The 15899-nt window shown below is 37.0% G+C and overlaps 1 protein-coding gene across 3 annotated transcripts in view; it reads left to right on the top strand.

The window, feature by feature from the left end:
- Positions 1–15899, top strand: part of CCDC146 (coiled-coil domain containing 146) — a 129714-nt gene that overhangs the window by 22793 nt on the left and 91022 nt on the right. For all 3 annotated transcript variants that reach the window (XM_019744541.3, XM_074340627.2, XM_019744542.3), the window contains exon 2: positions 4549–4718. In XM_019744541.3, the coding sequence (XP_019600100.3) occupies positions 4560–4718 (159 nt within the window). In that variant the 5' untranslated portion in view covers positions 4549–4559. The remainder of the gene's footprint in view (positions 1–4548; positions 4719–15899) is intronic.

Here is a 15899-nt window from a genome sequence, read left to right as displayed (position 1 = left end):
CTTTGTATAGTAATAATGGGTATTATATAATACGACACAGAATAAAGCATCTAGACATCAGTAAGTGCCATAATTGTATCGTTGCATTCAGGACTGATAAGTTGGTAGTATCTGATGATGATGTTGTTGCATTAAATGGATCTGAGGTAACTGTGGGCTGCATGTCGGATTGGCTGCCCAGTATTCTAAGCCTCTCAGATCGTGGACCAGAGGCCTATCACAAAAGGCCTTTAATGCAGACTTTTAATATTATCTCCAAAAGAGAACATATGTACGATCACAAAGATACCCTGACAAGTTCTAGAGGAACTTGTCATACAACTTTAAATATGCCACAGTTTTTGTAACTGTTTTGACATATCTATTTTTTTTTAATAAATAGAGGGAACTGAAACAAACAGAAAAAAAATTGGTGTCCCAGACTTCTGTCTTTCTCCAAGATGTCTGGCTCTGAGTTACCATAGAAATAGTCGTGTAACTAACCTGTAGCAATGGGCAGCGGGAGAATGGAGCACGTGATTGTGTTTCCAGGGAAGTTAGAAGAGCTAAATTATGAAAAAGAATGCTCAGGCTCTGTGTGGGACTATGAGAGAAAAGTCATGTTTGACTTTACATTACACCCTACTTTTCTAAAGTGAGCAAACTCCTTGCTTGTTCCGTGACAAAGTAATATCGAAAGACAGAGTGGTTTCCTGCTATATCTTTCTTGAAGCAAGCATTGCCGTTTTACCTTCGATAGGTCACATTGTTTGTGTATTCTGCCCCATGCCCTGCTGCATAGGGTATTTGGGTTTAGCATGTGCTCCTTGTAACTATCAAGAAAAATTTCCTTACGAGTTCAAAATCAAAACAAAATGATGGTCACCTCTTTAGCTTTTAGCAAAGAGGAAGCAGTGGTGTGTCTTACAAAACAAGGCAGACCCTGCAATGTTTATTGCTTAATATTTCTTTGTGAAGCTTCCTATTTTATAGGTTTTATCTTTTAACCCCGAGATGAAGTGTGAATAATAGAGGAGTTGAGTGTTTTTCTGTAATAGGACGAAAGCTTTATTTACCTTCCTTTCTCCTTCCCTGGCCTTTTGCTTTTCCGCGTCAAAGCTCCGTGCATGTCCTATTCTTTCTAGACAGCCTCACAAAACCATGTCCTCTCTCCTTCGGACTCCTGCAGCGTGGGTGGTACTGCCTGGGCTCAGGCTCTCATCATCTAACCTTGCAGTCGGGGCTGCTTCCCTGCAGAACTTGCTGTGTGAGTGGTGCCTGCCCAAGTGCGCAGTGCACGGCAACCCTGGTTCCAGCTCAGGCTTTCACCGCACCTGCTCAGTTACACATACGTGTGTGTTCACATTTACCTTTATGATTCTTTGATTAATTTCTGTCTCACCGGCAGTCTGTGAGTCCTCCTGAGGTCAGGGACCTTGTCTGGTTTTGCTCACCGCTAAATCTATTTCCTATCCATAGCACAGCGGCTAGCTCCTAGCCTCTGATTGTCTCCTTGCCTCCTTGCCTCACACTCTTTCCAGACCTTTCTTCTCATGGTCACCAACATCTTTACACACTCAGATAAGTCCTCTGCAAATATGTAATTGCTCCCAGTATTTACAGATTAAAATCTGAATTCCAGGCTACAAACTGCTTTTTAAGCCTTGTCTACCTTCCTAAGAACATTGCTTTTTATTTAGGCTTATTTTATATAAACTTGTCTAATATAGAGCTAGTTATTTCCCTGCCTTGCTTCCTCTTTAGATTGTATATCGTTTACATCCTTGTAAACTCTTGGTCTTCATAAAATTCAATTAATACTTGTTTAATTGATTTAGGTATCATGGAGAGAGAATCTGTAGAATTACTATACTTGATAACTATGTAATTCTTCTTACACCACTAATTTAAGATGTTTCATAAATATTCTTTTGTTTATATCCTGTAAACTGAGCATATATTTTATTCCATTGTTTTATTTATAGCCGTCAATCATATTGCCTGCAACGTGGTAATATTAATACAATGGACTTTGCAATCCTGTATTAATGAATACTTGAATATTTGTTTTATCTGTTAAACTTGGGTATCTACTTAAGCCATTTCCAACCTATTATTTAGTTAGATTAATTAGTCTTTTAGGTTATAATTCACATGACACTTTTGTATTTGTCTGTATTGTTTCCTTACTTTCCTATTCACTCTCCTTTTTTCCCTAAGGGTTAGAGTTTATCTGATGTCTACCAGAACTCTGTCATTAGTGTCTTTTAGTTGCTTCCCTGTGTAAAATGTTTTACCTGCTTTAAAATATTTAGACTGTTTTTAAGATAATAGAAATTGAAAGCTTCAGCAGGCTGATGAATTTGTACAAATTCAGCATAATACCTGTCTTTTGTTGCCTGTGTAAATTGTACCATATTTAAAGGTACAGTTCTTTGAGAAAATTGCCTGAACTCAAGTTTTCAAAGTTAATGCCATCTTTATTATAAAGATTACAGGAACCTTATTCAAAACATTTTTAAATAAATACATGTAGTATACTTTGCAAAAGTAGAAAAGCAGAAAACTGGAAACATTCCATATGTTTATAAATTGGGGGTTGTTTGAATGACTTGTGGTGTTTCTACGCAACAGTGCTATGCAGTGAAATAGAATGAGGACTGTCTCTACACATTATTATGGAGTTCTTCAGGATGTATTCGTATGTCTAGGTACCTAGGTTTTGCTTCAAAATGATAAAGAGAGTGAAGAGGAGAAGTGGAATGGTTTAGATAAAATAAAATTGCTTGTGAATTGATATTTGTTGAAGCTGGTTGATGAGTACTTGAGGATTCATTATACTATTTGACTTTTGTTTATATTTGAAATATTTCTTAAAGAAAAAGCTAAAACTAACAGGTGTGGTCGAATGTTCTGAAGGAAATATTTTTCTGGGATAGTCATTAACATTTGACATCCATGAAATGATTGAACATACAAATCTTAGCTTATCAAACACAATGAATCTAGATATATATAACCAAATCATTTTCCTCTCACTGAAGATTTAAGCCATAAATGGTGACTAAACTGTTGTGTGATGCCTTAATAATAGGTTCTTTTTAAAAACTACTTTATGTCATTGAAAAGAATATATTTGTGTTAAAGGAGGGAAAGTCCAAACGACATCAATGTCTATTTATATAACATGAAGACAACCTGACATTTAGTCCCTCCTGATAGAAGTACATGCTACCACCTATGAAGTATTTTTGTAGCAGGAGGGAGAAAACAAGTGTGTGTGTAGTTTACAGCTGTGGCAGAAATTTAGAGATAGCAGAGTGGAAGCCACCTGTCCAGAGGCATTATCACATTTAATCTGCATATATTCTTTAAGAAGCAGAAAAAATAGTTACTGTTACTCCAATTTAGAGAGGAAGAAAGAGACTTACTGAACAAATGACATGCCTGTGGCCACTTGACTAATAAATTCAGGAATCAGAGCCTATATGATTTCTAGATTCAGATTATAGAACATGCTTCCTATATTTTAAAAAAACTGGGGATTCCTACAATCAAAGAGCAGCTAATAGGATAAGGTAGACATAAGAGATAATACATGTTCAACAGAAAATCCAGACCTTAAAATTATGACAGTTGGTGTTATCTTCTTTGGCAAGAGAAGAATGCAGGTATACTCTTCTGTTGTGTGTAGATTCAGATGTTTCAGAGATCAAAAGAGCTGATGATTAAATTGACATTATCTTGTGCAAAGGAAGGGCAGCCATTCCAGTGCCACCAAAGTGGGCCAAAAGAGACCTTGCAGGCCACGACAGGGGTCCTTTTGGAAACTTCTCTGGGTCTACTTGAATACGTGAGTAAATCAATGGACACTACACAGGTGCGTGACTTGTACAGTCACATAAGGACCTGCTTTCAGAAGGGTCCTGCATTTAGTTGCATGCTCTGGTGTTACCATCTTGAAATTTTTGATTATTTTATTTCTGAGCTTGTGCTTTGTAAGTGAAGTGGGACAACGGAGCTCACCCGTGAGCCACGGAGCTAGGCCGCGTGGCAGCGCACACCAGCGTGGGGCAGAGGCGTGCGGAGCAGCGCCCTGGTGGCCTGGTGCGCAGGTGCCTGCCTCAGGCAGCTTGGGGCACCACAGGGCGTTGGGTTTTATTTGCCAAAAATAACTTGAATTAACTTTGTGTTGTATTTTAAAGGTATAGGTTATATTTATTTAACCTATTAGTGGATGGTAATTGGGCGCCTACTACAATGATCAGTAAACAAAATTAGGTTTCCGCGCTTATGGAGCTTACATTCTAGTAATATATGTGTAATTTCCAATTAATACAGCAATAGCCTACTTTTTCAGTATTGATTTGCGTGTAACAACGGAGAGTATCTTTATAACAAAGCAGGCGTTTAGAATAATGTGATTATAGCTAAGTTTCCTGACCTATGGTTTCACTGGAGAATAGCTTCCATCAATTGAGTTTTGCTTACTTTTATAATTCGCCATTAATTTCAGTTTATAAATGAAGACATCCCGAAATCGCTAAATATGGAATGATTTTATTTTAGAATTGTGAAAAATGGAAGACAGCACCACAGACACAGAAAAAGAAGAGGAGGAGGAGAAAGGTGAAAAGGATCAAAAAGACCCCATTTATGCCATAGCAACCACAATTAACATCCAAGATGAGCGGTTCATTGATTTAGCTACAACTCCAGCTTTCATTTGTCTGCATGAGGTATATTTCTCTTTATATAGTACTATATAGTAAGACCTGAATCATTATCTACTTAAAAATTCAGATGAAGTTAATATCATTATCAAATAATTCATTACATATAACCTGTAGGCAATATGTACAGTTTGAAGCACTTTACAATAAAATAGTTTCTACCGTCTCTTCCAAGAGTTTATCATATAATCCTGTACTAATGCAACAGTTCTGATACTTTTATAGCATAATAAATATTTGCATATATGCAGTCAGTTTAGCACACTCGATAAGTTGGTAAATGAAATAAAAGAGATTTAGTTCATTGTTGAATATACTACATTTACTTCCATAAAATGAAGGTAAAAGATCTTGTCATATAATGGTAGACAGAATACGAGTATACATTTACCTAACTAAATGTAGAGCACTGAAACCTGTTTCCTGTCAGCAGAAAAGCACAGAGGGGAATATGATATACATTCTCATTGTCTGAGGTTCTTTTAAAGGATGACCATTTAGGAAATACCCATATATGAGGATTTAAAAAAATATATTAACTGACCACACATGCAACTATTACCATATCGTGCTTGAGAGCTATATTTTAGAATACTGTTTAGAGGACATTTGAATTCTGGATTGTTAACTTTATGTGAATATAACTGAATAAAACATTTAATGAACAGTCGTAATAAAAATAAGCTAAAAAAGTCTCAAAGCAAAAATGGAGTTTATTCAAAACCAAAAAGCAAAACCAAATCCCCGCCCCCACAAATATTTTGTTGGTGTAAATATTTTAAACAATTGCCACAACTACTGTTAAGCTTCACACACACACACACACACACACACACACACACACACACACACACGTTGACTTGTCCCATTACTGATGGCGTCAACTTTGATCACTTGGTTAAGATGATAACTTCTAGGTTTCTCTTCTGTAAAGTTATTAATTTTCTGTTTGAAATTAATAAGCACCTATGGGGTGATATTCTGAGACTATGTATCCTATTCGTCCTAAAATTTTCATCTACTAGTTTTACATCTCTTGATGTCTTTTGCCCAAAGTAACTATTATTATGATGGCTGCCAAATGCTGATTTTCTTATTCCGTCTTCCCTTCTGCATTAATTAGTTGGCGTCCTGCTGTAAGGAAGTATTGTCTCTTCTTATCTATTTGTCTGTTTGTTCATCTGTCTGTCTGTCTGACTGTCTATCTACCTATCTGGACTTACAAATTCTTATTCTATTCAATGGGTTATAATCCATCACTGTCATTACTCATTTTGCTGACTCACTTGTCTCAGATTTAGTCAGTGTACACCCCTTCACGAAGGCTCACTTGTCTTTTTGACAGGTCCCTATGATTCTATGTGTACTTCTTTCTGTCATAATAATATGTTTCAGGCTCGTGTTGCATTTTCTTTGCTCCAAAGAAAACCTGGAATCAGCCATTTCTCAAAGGATCCCTTGTTCCTTTTAGTGGAGAATGATATTTGAAAACTAAAATCTTAATGCTGGGTCTGCTCATTGCTACTGGTCTGTCGCTGCTTCTAAGTCCTCTCAGCAGACAGAGATAGGAAATGGAGGCATGATTTTATTTCTCCACATGCATTTACATCTATTTCTATATCTATCTTTATATATTTAAAACTATGAGTTCATATTTCTAGTCTTACTATTTTTAAGTGATTAGGGTTCTCTGTTTGTGCTAAACTTTATCATAGGCCCACTTTTGCAATAAGATTTCTACTTCTACACCACTACCCTTAATAATTCTGTCAAAAAATAAGGCTAAACTAGAGTTTATTTCTACCAAAGATTATGCTAGCAATAAAAATTATAGCCAAGTTTTTTAAGCCGCAGATAAAAAAAAAGCATTGAAAGCTTTGTTCTGTAAAGTCAAAGGAGAATTTAGGACCACGTCTCCTGCATATTTATCTTCAATGTATCACTTTATTAAATATTTCAAGAATCTCTCAATACATATGTATGCACAAAGTGTAGTTATTAATCCTTGGGTATTAACAGCCCCTAATACGTGGATACCTTAGATTATAGTGTCAAAGAATGGTCTGACCTACCCGTTGAGTAGTGTAAAATTGCTGCTTGAAATCATACCAGTAATTGCATCAGTTCTTTTACTGCATGAGAAATGTTCCTCAAGTTGGCAAAGTCTTGCAGAATGAATTAGTAGCTTCAAACAACATTATTTCCATAATAAACCGCTGAGATGGCTCCTATTGGCATCTGTAATTTTAATTAATTGATTGATTAATTAATTTATTTATTTCAGTTACAAATGATATTCAACATTATTTTATATTAGTTTCAGGTGTGCAGCATGGTGGTTAAATAATTTATGCAGTGATCCATCCAATTAGTCTAACACCCACCTGGCACTCTACATACTTGTTGCAATATTACTGACTATATTCCTCACGGTATATTTTACATGATTATTTTGTAACTACCAATCTGTATTTCTTAATCCCTTCACCTTTTTCACTTAACTTCCCAACCCCTCTCCCCTCTGGCAACTATGACTTTATCCTCTGTATCTATGCATCTGTTTCTGTTTTGTTTGTTCGTTTATTTTCTCTAGATTCCACATGTAAGTGAGATAATATGCTATTTGTCTTTCTCAGTCTGACTTATTTTACTTAGCATAATACCCTCTAAGTCCATTCATGTCGCAAATAGTAAGATTTCGTTCTTTTTTATGGCCGAGTAATATTTCATTGTATACACGTGTATGTACCACTTCTTTATCCAATCATCTATTGATGAGCACAGAGGTTGCTTTTATAGGTTGGCTATTGTGAATTTAGGGTGGCAGTAAACATAGAGGTGCATATATCTTTTCGAATTAGTGTTTTGGATTTCTTCAGCTATCCAGAAGTGAAATTGCTGAGTCATAAGATAGTTCTAATTTTAATTTTTTGAGAAACCTCCATACTGTTTTCCATAGCGGCTGCACCAATTTGTAATCCCACCAAGAGTGCATGAGGGGTCTCTTTTCTCCACATCTTCACCAACACTTGTTGTTTGTTGATTTATTGATGATAGCTATTCTGACAGGTGTAAGGTGGTTTTTTTTTTTTTTTTTTTAACTTTTATTTATTTTAAGTGTGTTTTTCCAGGACCCATTAGCTCCAAGTGAAGTAGTTATTTCAGTCTAATTGTGGAGGGCGCAGCTCACAGTGGCCCATGTGGGGATTGAACCGGCAACCTTGTTGTTAAGAGCATCACACTCTAACCAACTTGATTTGCATATCCCTGATGATTAGTGATGTTGATCATCTTTTCATATGTCTATTGGCCATGTGTATGTCCTCTTTGGAGACATGTCTATTCAGATCCTCTTACCATTTTTTAATTGGATTGTTTGGGGTTTTTTGTATTGTGTTGTAAGAGTGCTTTACAAATTTTGGATATTAACCCCTGATCATATGTATCATTGGTGAAAATCTTCTCCCATTCAGTAATCTGTGTTTGTTTTTTTGATGATCTATTTTGCTGTGCAAAACCTTTTTAGTTGGATGTAGTCCCATTTGTTTATTTTTTCTTTTGGTTTCCTTTACCAAGGAGATATATCAGTAAAAATATTACTAAGGGTAATATCTGAGAATTTACTTCCTGTGTTTTTTCTAGGAGTTTTATGGTTTCGGGTCTTACATTTAAGTCTTTAATCCATTTTGAGTTATTCTTATATGTGGCATAAGAAGGTAGTCCAGTTTCATTTTTTTGCATGTATCTCTCCAGTTTTCTCAATACCATTTATTGAATAGACTATCTTTACCCTACTGTATGTTCTTGCCTCCTTTGTCATAGATTAAGCAAGGATTTATTTCTGGGCACGCTATTCTGTTCCATTGATCTGTGTGTCTGTTTTTATGTCAGTACCATGCTATTTTGACTATTATAGCCTTATAGTATAGTTTGGTATCAGGTAGCATAATGCAACATTGTTCTTCTTTCTTGAGATCTGTATCTATCCGGGGTCTTTTGTGGTTCCATATAAATTTTAGGATAATTTGTTCTAGTTCTGTGAAAAAGTCCATTGATATTTTAATAGAGATTGCATTAAACCTATACATTGCTTTGGGCAATATGGATATTTTAACGTGTTAATTCTTCCTATCTATGAGCACGGTATACTTGTATACTTTCATTTATTTGTATCTTTTTCAATTTCTTTCTTCAGTGTCTTCTACTTTACCAAGTACGAGTGTGTTACTGCCTTGGTTAAATTTACCCCTAGGTTTTTGTGGGGGGTTTTTGCTGCAATTGTAAATGGGATTGTTTCCTTAATTTCTCTTTCTGACAGTTTGTTATTGGTGTATAAAAATGCAACCAATTTCTTTTTCTTTTTTAAAAACTTTTATTTATTTAAATGTGTTTCTCCAGGACCCATCAGCTCCAAGTCAAGTAGTTGTTTCAATCTAGTTGTGGAGGGCGCAGCTCACAGTGGCCCATGTGGGGATGGAACCAGCAACGTTGTTTTTAGGAGCACTGCGTTCTAACCAACTGAGCTAACTGGCCGCCCCTCCGCCCTGATTTCTTAGTATTAATTTTGTATCCTGCTGCTTTACTGAATTCATTTATCACTTCTAACAGTTTTTTGGTGGAATCTTTAGGGTTCTCTCTATATAGTATAATGTCATTTGCAATAATGACAGTTTTAGTTCTTCCTTTCCAATTTGGATGTCTTTTATTTCTTTTTCTTGTCTGATTGCTGTGGCTAGGACTTCCAGTACTATGTTGAATAGAAGTGGTGAAAGTGGGCATCCTTGTCTTGTTCCTGATCTTAAGGAGAATGCATTTAGCTTTTCCCCATTCAGTATGATGTTAGCTGTGAGTTTGTCATACAGGGCCTTTATTATGTTGAAGTATGTTCCCTCTATTCCCACTTTGCTGAGAGTTTTTACCATAAATAGATGTTGGATTTTGTCAAATGCTTTTTCTGCATCTATTGATATAATTATATGATTTTTATCCTGAATTTTGTTTATGTGGTGTATCACATCAGTTGATTTGCATATATTGAACCAACCTTGCATCCCAGGAATAAATCCCACTTGATCATGGGGTGTGATCTTTTTAATGTATTGCTGAATTTGATTTGCTAATATTTTGTTGAGGATTTTGCATGTTTGTTTATCAGGGATATCGGCCTACAATTTTCTTTTTTTTGTAATGTTTTTGTCTGGTTTCAGAATCAAGGTAATGGTGGCCTCATAAAATGAGCTTAGTAGCTTTCCGTCCTCTTGAATTTTTTGAAATAGTTTGAGAAGAATAGATGTTAATTATTCTTTGAATGTTTGGTAAAATTTACCTATGAAGCCATGCAGTCCAGGACTTTTGTGTTTTGGGAGTTCTTTTATTACTGATTTGATTTAGTTGGTAGTAATTGATGAGTACAGATTTTCTCTTTCTTCTTGATTCAGTCTTAGAAGATTGTATGTTTTTAGTAATTCATCAATTTCTTCCAGATTGTCCAGTTTTTTGGCATATAATTATTCCTAATTTTTTCTCGTAATCCTTTGTATTTCTGTGGTGTCAGTTGTCACTTTTCTTTTATTTCTGATTTTATTTATTTGGGTCCTCTTTTTTTTCCTTAATGAGTCTGGTTAAATGTTTACCATTTTTGTTTATCTTTTCAAAGAACCAGCTCTTGGTTTCATCGATCTTTTGTTTTGTTGGGTGATGCTCTGTTGTAGTCTGAAGCCAGCCTCTGGGTATATTGCTTCTGGGGCCTCTTGGGACGGGCTCTTGTGCAGGCCAGGTCAGCCATTGCCTATAACTGGTCCAGGACTACTTGGTAGGAGCTACAAAGTGATCCATGGTTGGTCACTGCCTGTGCTGGAACTGTAGGCATGTGGGAGAGGCCATGCTATGAACCAAGGGCAGCTGCCACTGGGCCTGGGGTAGCTCTGCAAAACGTCCAGGGCACCTTGAGGCCTGCTGTCACCTATGGCTGAGCATAAGGCTCAGCCGCTGCTAGAGCTTCATGTGGTATGCGAGTTAGGTGAGGCAGGATCTCAAGGAATCACCAGGGTGGGACAAGAGGTGTTCACCAGGTTAATGCAGATTTAGATTTGGCCATGAGGGGGAAGGACTCAACACAGGAAAGATGGTACCTACCTGCTGGCTACACAGGAGAAGGATTCGACACAGGGAAAGTGGTAATTGTTCCTCCAGTCCTCTCCCAGAGGCCACACAACTCAGTCTCTCCTTCATTTCTCTGGTGCCTCCCAAATTGTCCAGGGTGAGTACTTGTAGGCAAGTGAGTCTGTGCATGGGTTCTTTAAGAGGGCCTCTGGGTTTCCAGCATCCTTCTGTCTCACTCAGATGGTCAGAATCCCCACTGTTATTCACAGCCAGATGTTGTGGAAGCTCTTCTTCCCTTCACTGGTACTCCAGGCTGGAGAGTCCAGTGTCCATCTGGAGTCCCTTGCTCCTCCTAGGGGGACCTCCACAGCCAAACCATGCCTCCTGATTCTCAACTGTGACACACAGGTGTGGAGCTGACCCATTTTGTGTCTCTACCCCCCCTACCAGCCTCGACATGGCTCCCTCTTTATGTCCTTAGTTATAAGATTTCTATTTAGCTAGATTTCAAATGGTTCTCCATTGATTATTCTATAATTTAGTTTTACCTTTACTATGGTCATAGGAGGAGCCCAGCACATCATCTCTCTGCTCCACCATCTTGACCCCTCCTTTTATTGTTTAAATTCTTTTAACATTCCTCTAAGATTTTTGATCTTACAAAAAATTTTAACCTACTTTATACAAGCTATCCCCCTTCGGTTGTATAAACAGAAGCTGTATTTGTAGAATAGCAAGGGTTCAGATGGCAACTGAAAGAAAGCCGTAAAAATCTACTTGGAACGGTCCACATGTTTGGCATCACATTGAATGAACCAGAAACTGCTTTCATCATTTATTGTTATTAATGCTAGTCTCACAATTGGCCCAGTACTAATGAGTTGCAAAACATAAATGTCATGCTCTCATGTAATATTGCATGCAGAATATGTTCAGTATGGCATGCATGGCACTCTGCAATTTGTGCCAAAATTATTTTTGCAATCTAATAATTCACTTCGACCCCTGATCTTCTGCTTATGTTGCTCCCTTACCAGTTCTCACATATTAGATACTTAGGAAACTGGCATATAGTCATAAAGCATAATGCAAGGTCACAGATTTCCTAGTCACATTGCCTCTTGAAAGACTGTGCCATTTAAAAAGTCAAGGAAAATATTTGTATAGGCCACACTTTGCAAACCCTGTATCTGTTCCTAACCTTTTAGTCTGGCTCAATTTTCCTTTGAGAAACTTTGCCTGAGCAGCCAGCTCACAGTGGTTTCCTCAACCTCTCAACTCTTAGAGCACTTGTAGGTTGTACCTGTCACTTAGCACTAAGGTCATTAGCAGATATTTATTGAATATCTTCTGATCGCAACATATTTCTGATAGAAAATTTAGGATTCCCCACTGACACGATAATCACGTTAAGCAGTAAGACCTAATAAGGCAGGAACTACACTGTGGTAACTTACACTTTGGGATGAATGTTCAAAGTGATTCTTGGGAACTGAGCACCACGATTCCCGTCAGTGGACTGTGTGAGTTAATGCTCCCCAGCTCTGCCATTGCTGCCTATCTATGAGGCCTGGCACTCCACAGACTTTTCTTGTCCCATGGAAATTTGATCTTCCTCTATTTAATTTTATTTAACATTTTTTGTTATGGTTTAATGTATATACAGTAAAGCTCACAAGTATTCAGTATGCAGCTCAGTGAATTTGTACATATGGCTATAACCGACATGCTTAGAACTGAATTCATCATTCTCTCAATCCTAATTCTCCTCCTGTGTTCTTTTTGTCAGTTGAGGGTTTAAATATCTCTTGAATTAATCTTTTCACTGTGGGATGAGATGATCTGGAAAAAGCTTTTTGGAGGCTATCGGACATGAGAGGAGATATTTCGTTCATATCCATGGCATCCACTATGAACCTACTTTTTATCCTTAAATTTTGCCCACAGCCACACATGCACATACTTGGAATATCTTCACCTGGATGACCCCAAGTTACTTAAAACTAAACATGCTCAGAACTAAATTCATTATTCTCCCAAACCTGAATCTCCACCTATATTCTGTCAGTTGGTTCTCTCTTAAACATCTATTAAATTTGTCTCTTTTCCATTCCTGCCATATCACCAATTAGAATGCCATTTCAATGATCGAGATAAGATATGAAAAGAGACTGAACCAAGGCTGTGACAATGGAAAAAGGGATAGAATACACATAGGAGAGATATTAAGGAAGTACAAGATACTGGACTTAGTGTCTGAATAAATGGGTGATGGGGTGGCAGTGAGGAAGAGGAAAGAGTCTAAATTGATGCTTGGATTTCTGATTTCAGAAAGTGGCTGGATTATGGTACTAGACATGACAGGAAATTCAGAAGAAGCCACTGGTTAGAGGGGGAATGTCCACTGTGTAGATCTTGAGTTTACCAGGGAAATCCCTGGGTAGAGATACAGACATAGCAGATTCTTGATAGTATTTGGATTGCTTTCTGAAAGGATTGCAGACTGTTTCTGATGTATATTTAACAGCACAGTCTACCACTGTGTATTTATAAAAATGTTGCCATCCTTTACTAATTTTCTACTGTTAAAATTGTCTCTTTTACTGGGATGTTCAAATGTTCAAAAGATACTTTCTAATTTTTTATACATTTTGTTCTTTTAAGGCTGGTAGCAGGTTAAATACATTTTGGAATTTTTAATAAGAATTTTAGATTAATTACTGAAAGTACTGATTTTCTGATGCTGCTAAAACTTCCTGTATTTTCTAGTTGGACCTTCCGTAGAGTTACTGATGAATTTCTTGAGATAATCCGTAATTAAATTTAAAATATTTTTCAAAGAATGAAAAAGTTTTTTATTTCTTTCATACATGAATTAAGAAATAAATTAACTGGTAACAAAGATGAAAATATAAGATCCCTAACCCCAAAAGCTTACAGTCAATGTGGTTTCAATTATGTGATTTAATTTTCACAATGATTCCATAAGGAATAGAAATGTGAGCTAGCATCATTTCCATCTTTAAGGCTCTGAGAGATGAAGCCTTGCCCTGGCTTGCACAGCTGGGCAGATGCAGAGCGAGGCATGGAACCCAGTCTCCTGTCTCCTATCTTAGTACATGTTGCACCTGACCTTCTTCACTTGACATTCACACATCTAAACACTGCTATTTTAGGATTTTACAAATTGACTTTTTAAGTAAACTGTATATTAAAGGGAAAAAAAATGATATTTAACTCTGTACTTAAACATTTCTCCCTTAGTCTCCCTGTCCTTATCTTTGTCCTCACACCTCACTAATGGCTGTACTTAGAGGATATGCATCTAAAAATAACTGCTAAATTTCTTTTTAAAATCTTTCTACAAGTCTTGCTATTGTTGGCATGTTTTCACTTTTCCTTCACACACCCAGGCAGTCTTGCAAGAATTTTGTTTGGCTGTCAAGAAACTTTAAACAGACTGGTAATTTGTTAAACGATACAGATAGATTCCGTTTTTCTCATAAAATTTTTTTCCCCCTGACAGTAAGGTGGAGATTTAAAAATCTTTCCAGTGTGGAAGGAAACCTTGGGACATGCCTGTAATGCACTTAAACATTTGGGGTATTGATATGGTTCATATCTATTTACAAAGACTACAGATGTGTAGTAGAATCACAAGAATACAAGCCATGTTCCGCTTTGCAAAGTAGTTTACCCTCAGCAGCTCCTCTGTCCCTTTACCTGTGTGGTTAATTTTCTTTGAGTTCCGTTTCTTTTTTTTCAAGTTCTTTGCTGACGTAATGAGGACCTAGTTTGTGTTTGTGTTCACTCCTGAGTATTTATTTGTAATTGTATATTTAACAAAGTTTTAATTACCTCTATTTTTCATTGCCTCTTTAGCTACTGTTGTACCACGTTGATTAAATATTAAAAATCATCTAAATCAGATGCTGTTTTTTTTAATAGTCGCTGTGAACAGATGTTGTTTTTTAAAATAAGGGTTAGGAGAAATACTTAATGATATTGTTTTTTCTTTTGAGAAAGTCCTTGAGAGTAAATTGACTTTTGAAAGCTTGTGGTTGTCAGTAGACTATGCGCATCTTGTGAAATATAGTACCTTTAGTAATCCCAGAACTGTAGTCAGGTGCCATTTGCATCAGGGATATGTTCTGAGCAATGTGTGATTAGGCGATTTCCTTGATGTGTGAACATCATAGAGTGTGCTTACACAAGCCTACATGGTATGGCCTCCTACTCTAATTGTAGGTGCTCTCCTTTTATAGGACTGGTGGTTCAGTAGGTTTGTTTACACCAGCATCACCACAAACGTGGGCAATTGTAGTGTAAACCCCGGATAATTGGCTTTTATTTTGTAATGCAAGTGTCTGGCTTGAATTGCTGAGGCATGCCCTTCAGCAAAGGCTATCTCAAATAAACACTTTGGCAGCTACACTCCTGACAAAGAGCCACACCCCCTGCTGAGGGTCCTTTGTTTTAGAGATCTTAGTTGATTTCAATAATTGACCATTTAGGCTCCTTTTCTTCTCTTCCCCCACTTTAAATTCCTGTCCTTCTGTTTTAAATTCACCAATAAAAAAACAGCCTACAAAAGAAACCCTAGGCCCCCAACCTGGACCCCAATAAAAAGCAGACTCCCAGGCTTATATGCACTTTCTCTCTCTATCATGACCTCACTCTGTGCCCCCTGGGATACCTTATATGCCCCAGGGGCTGTAAGTAATACACTTTTTTTTTCTTCAAAGTTTCCTAATGGTTATTGCTGAAAGGTGTCTTGCAATCATAATAAACCACCAGGGTCAGTCCAGTTGTAACAGTGGTTTAGAAAAGGAAGATGTCTGTGGGACGCTCACTGGGGCCCAGGTGAGTCCCCCAGGTTATTTCTAGTGTTAACATTACTATGAATAGACTGAGACAGTCACAAAACAATAATGTGTTGTGCTACATTACAATGGCTACAAAGTCACTAGGCAATAGGAATTTTTCAGTTCCACTATGATCTTATGGGACCACCATGGTATATGCGGTCCGTTGTTGACCAAAACATCCTTATATGGCACATAACTGTATTTGAGTATATTAGGA

The sequence above is a fragment of the Rhinolophus sinicus genome, chromosome 4, assembly GCF_057876585.1.
Source record: "Rhinolophus sinicus isolate RSI-liver-muscle chromosome 4, RSI-T2T, whole genome shotgun sequence".
NCBI lineage: Eukaryota > Metazoa > Chordata > Mammalia > Chiroptera > Rhinolophidae > Rhinolophus > Rhinolophus sinicus.
Note: the sequence above shows the minus strand (reverse complement) of the source record. Positions and strands in the feature narration are given on the sequence as shown.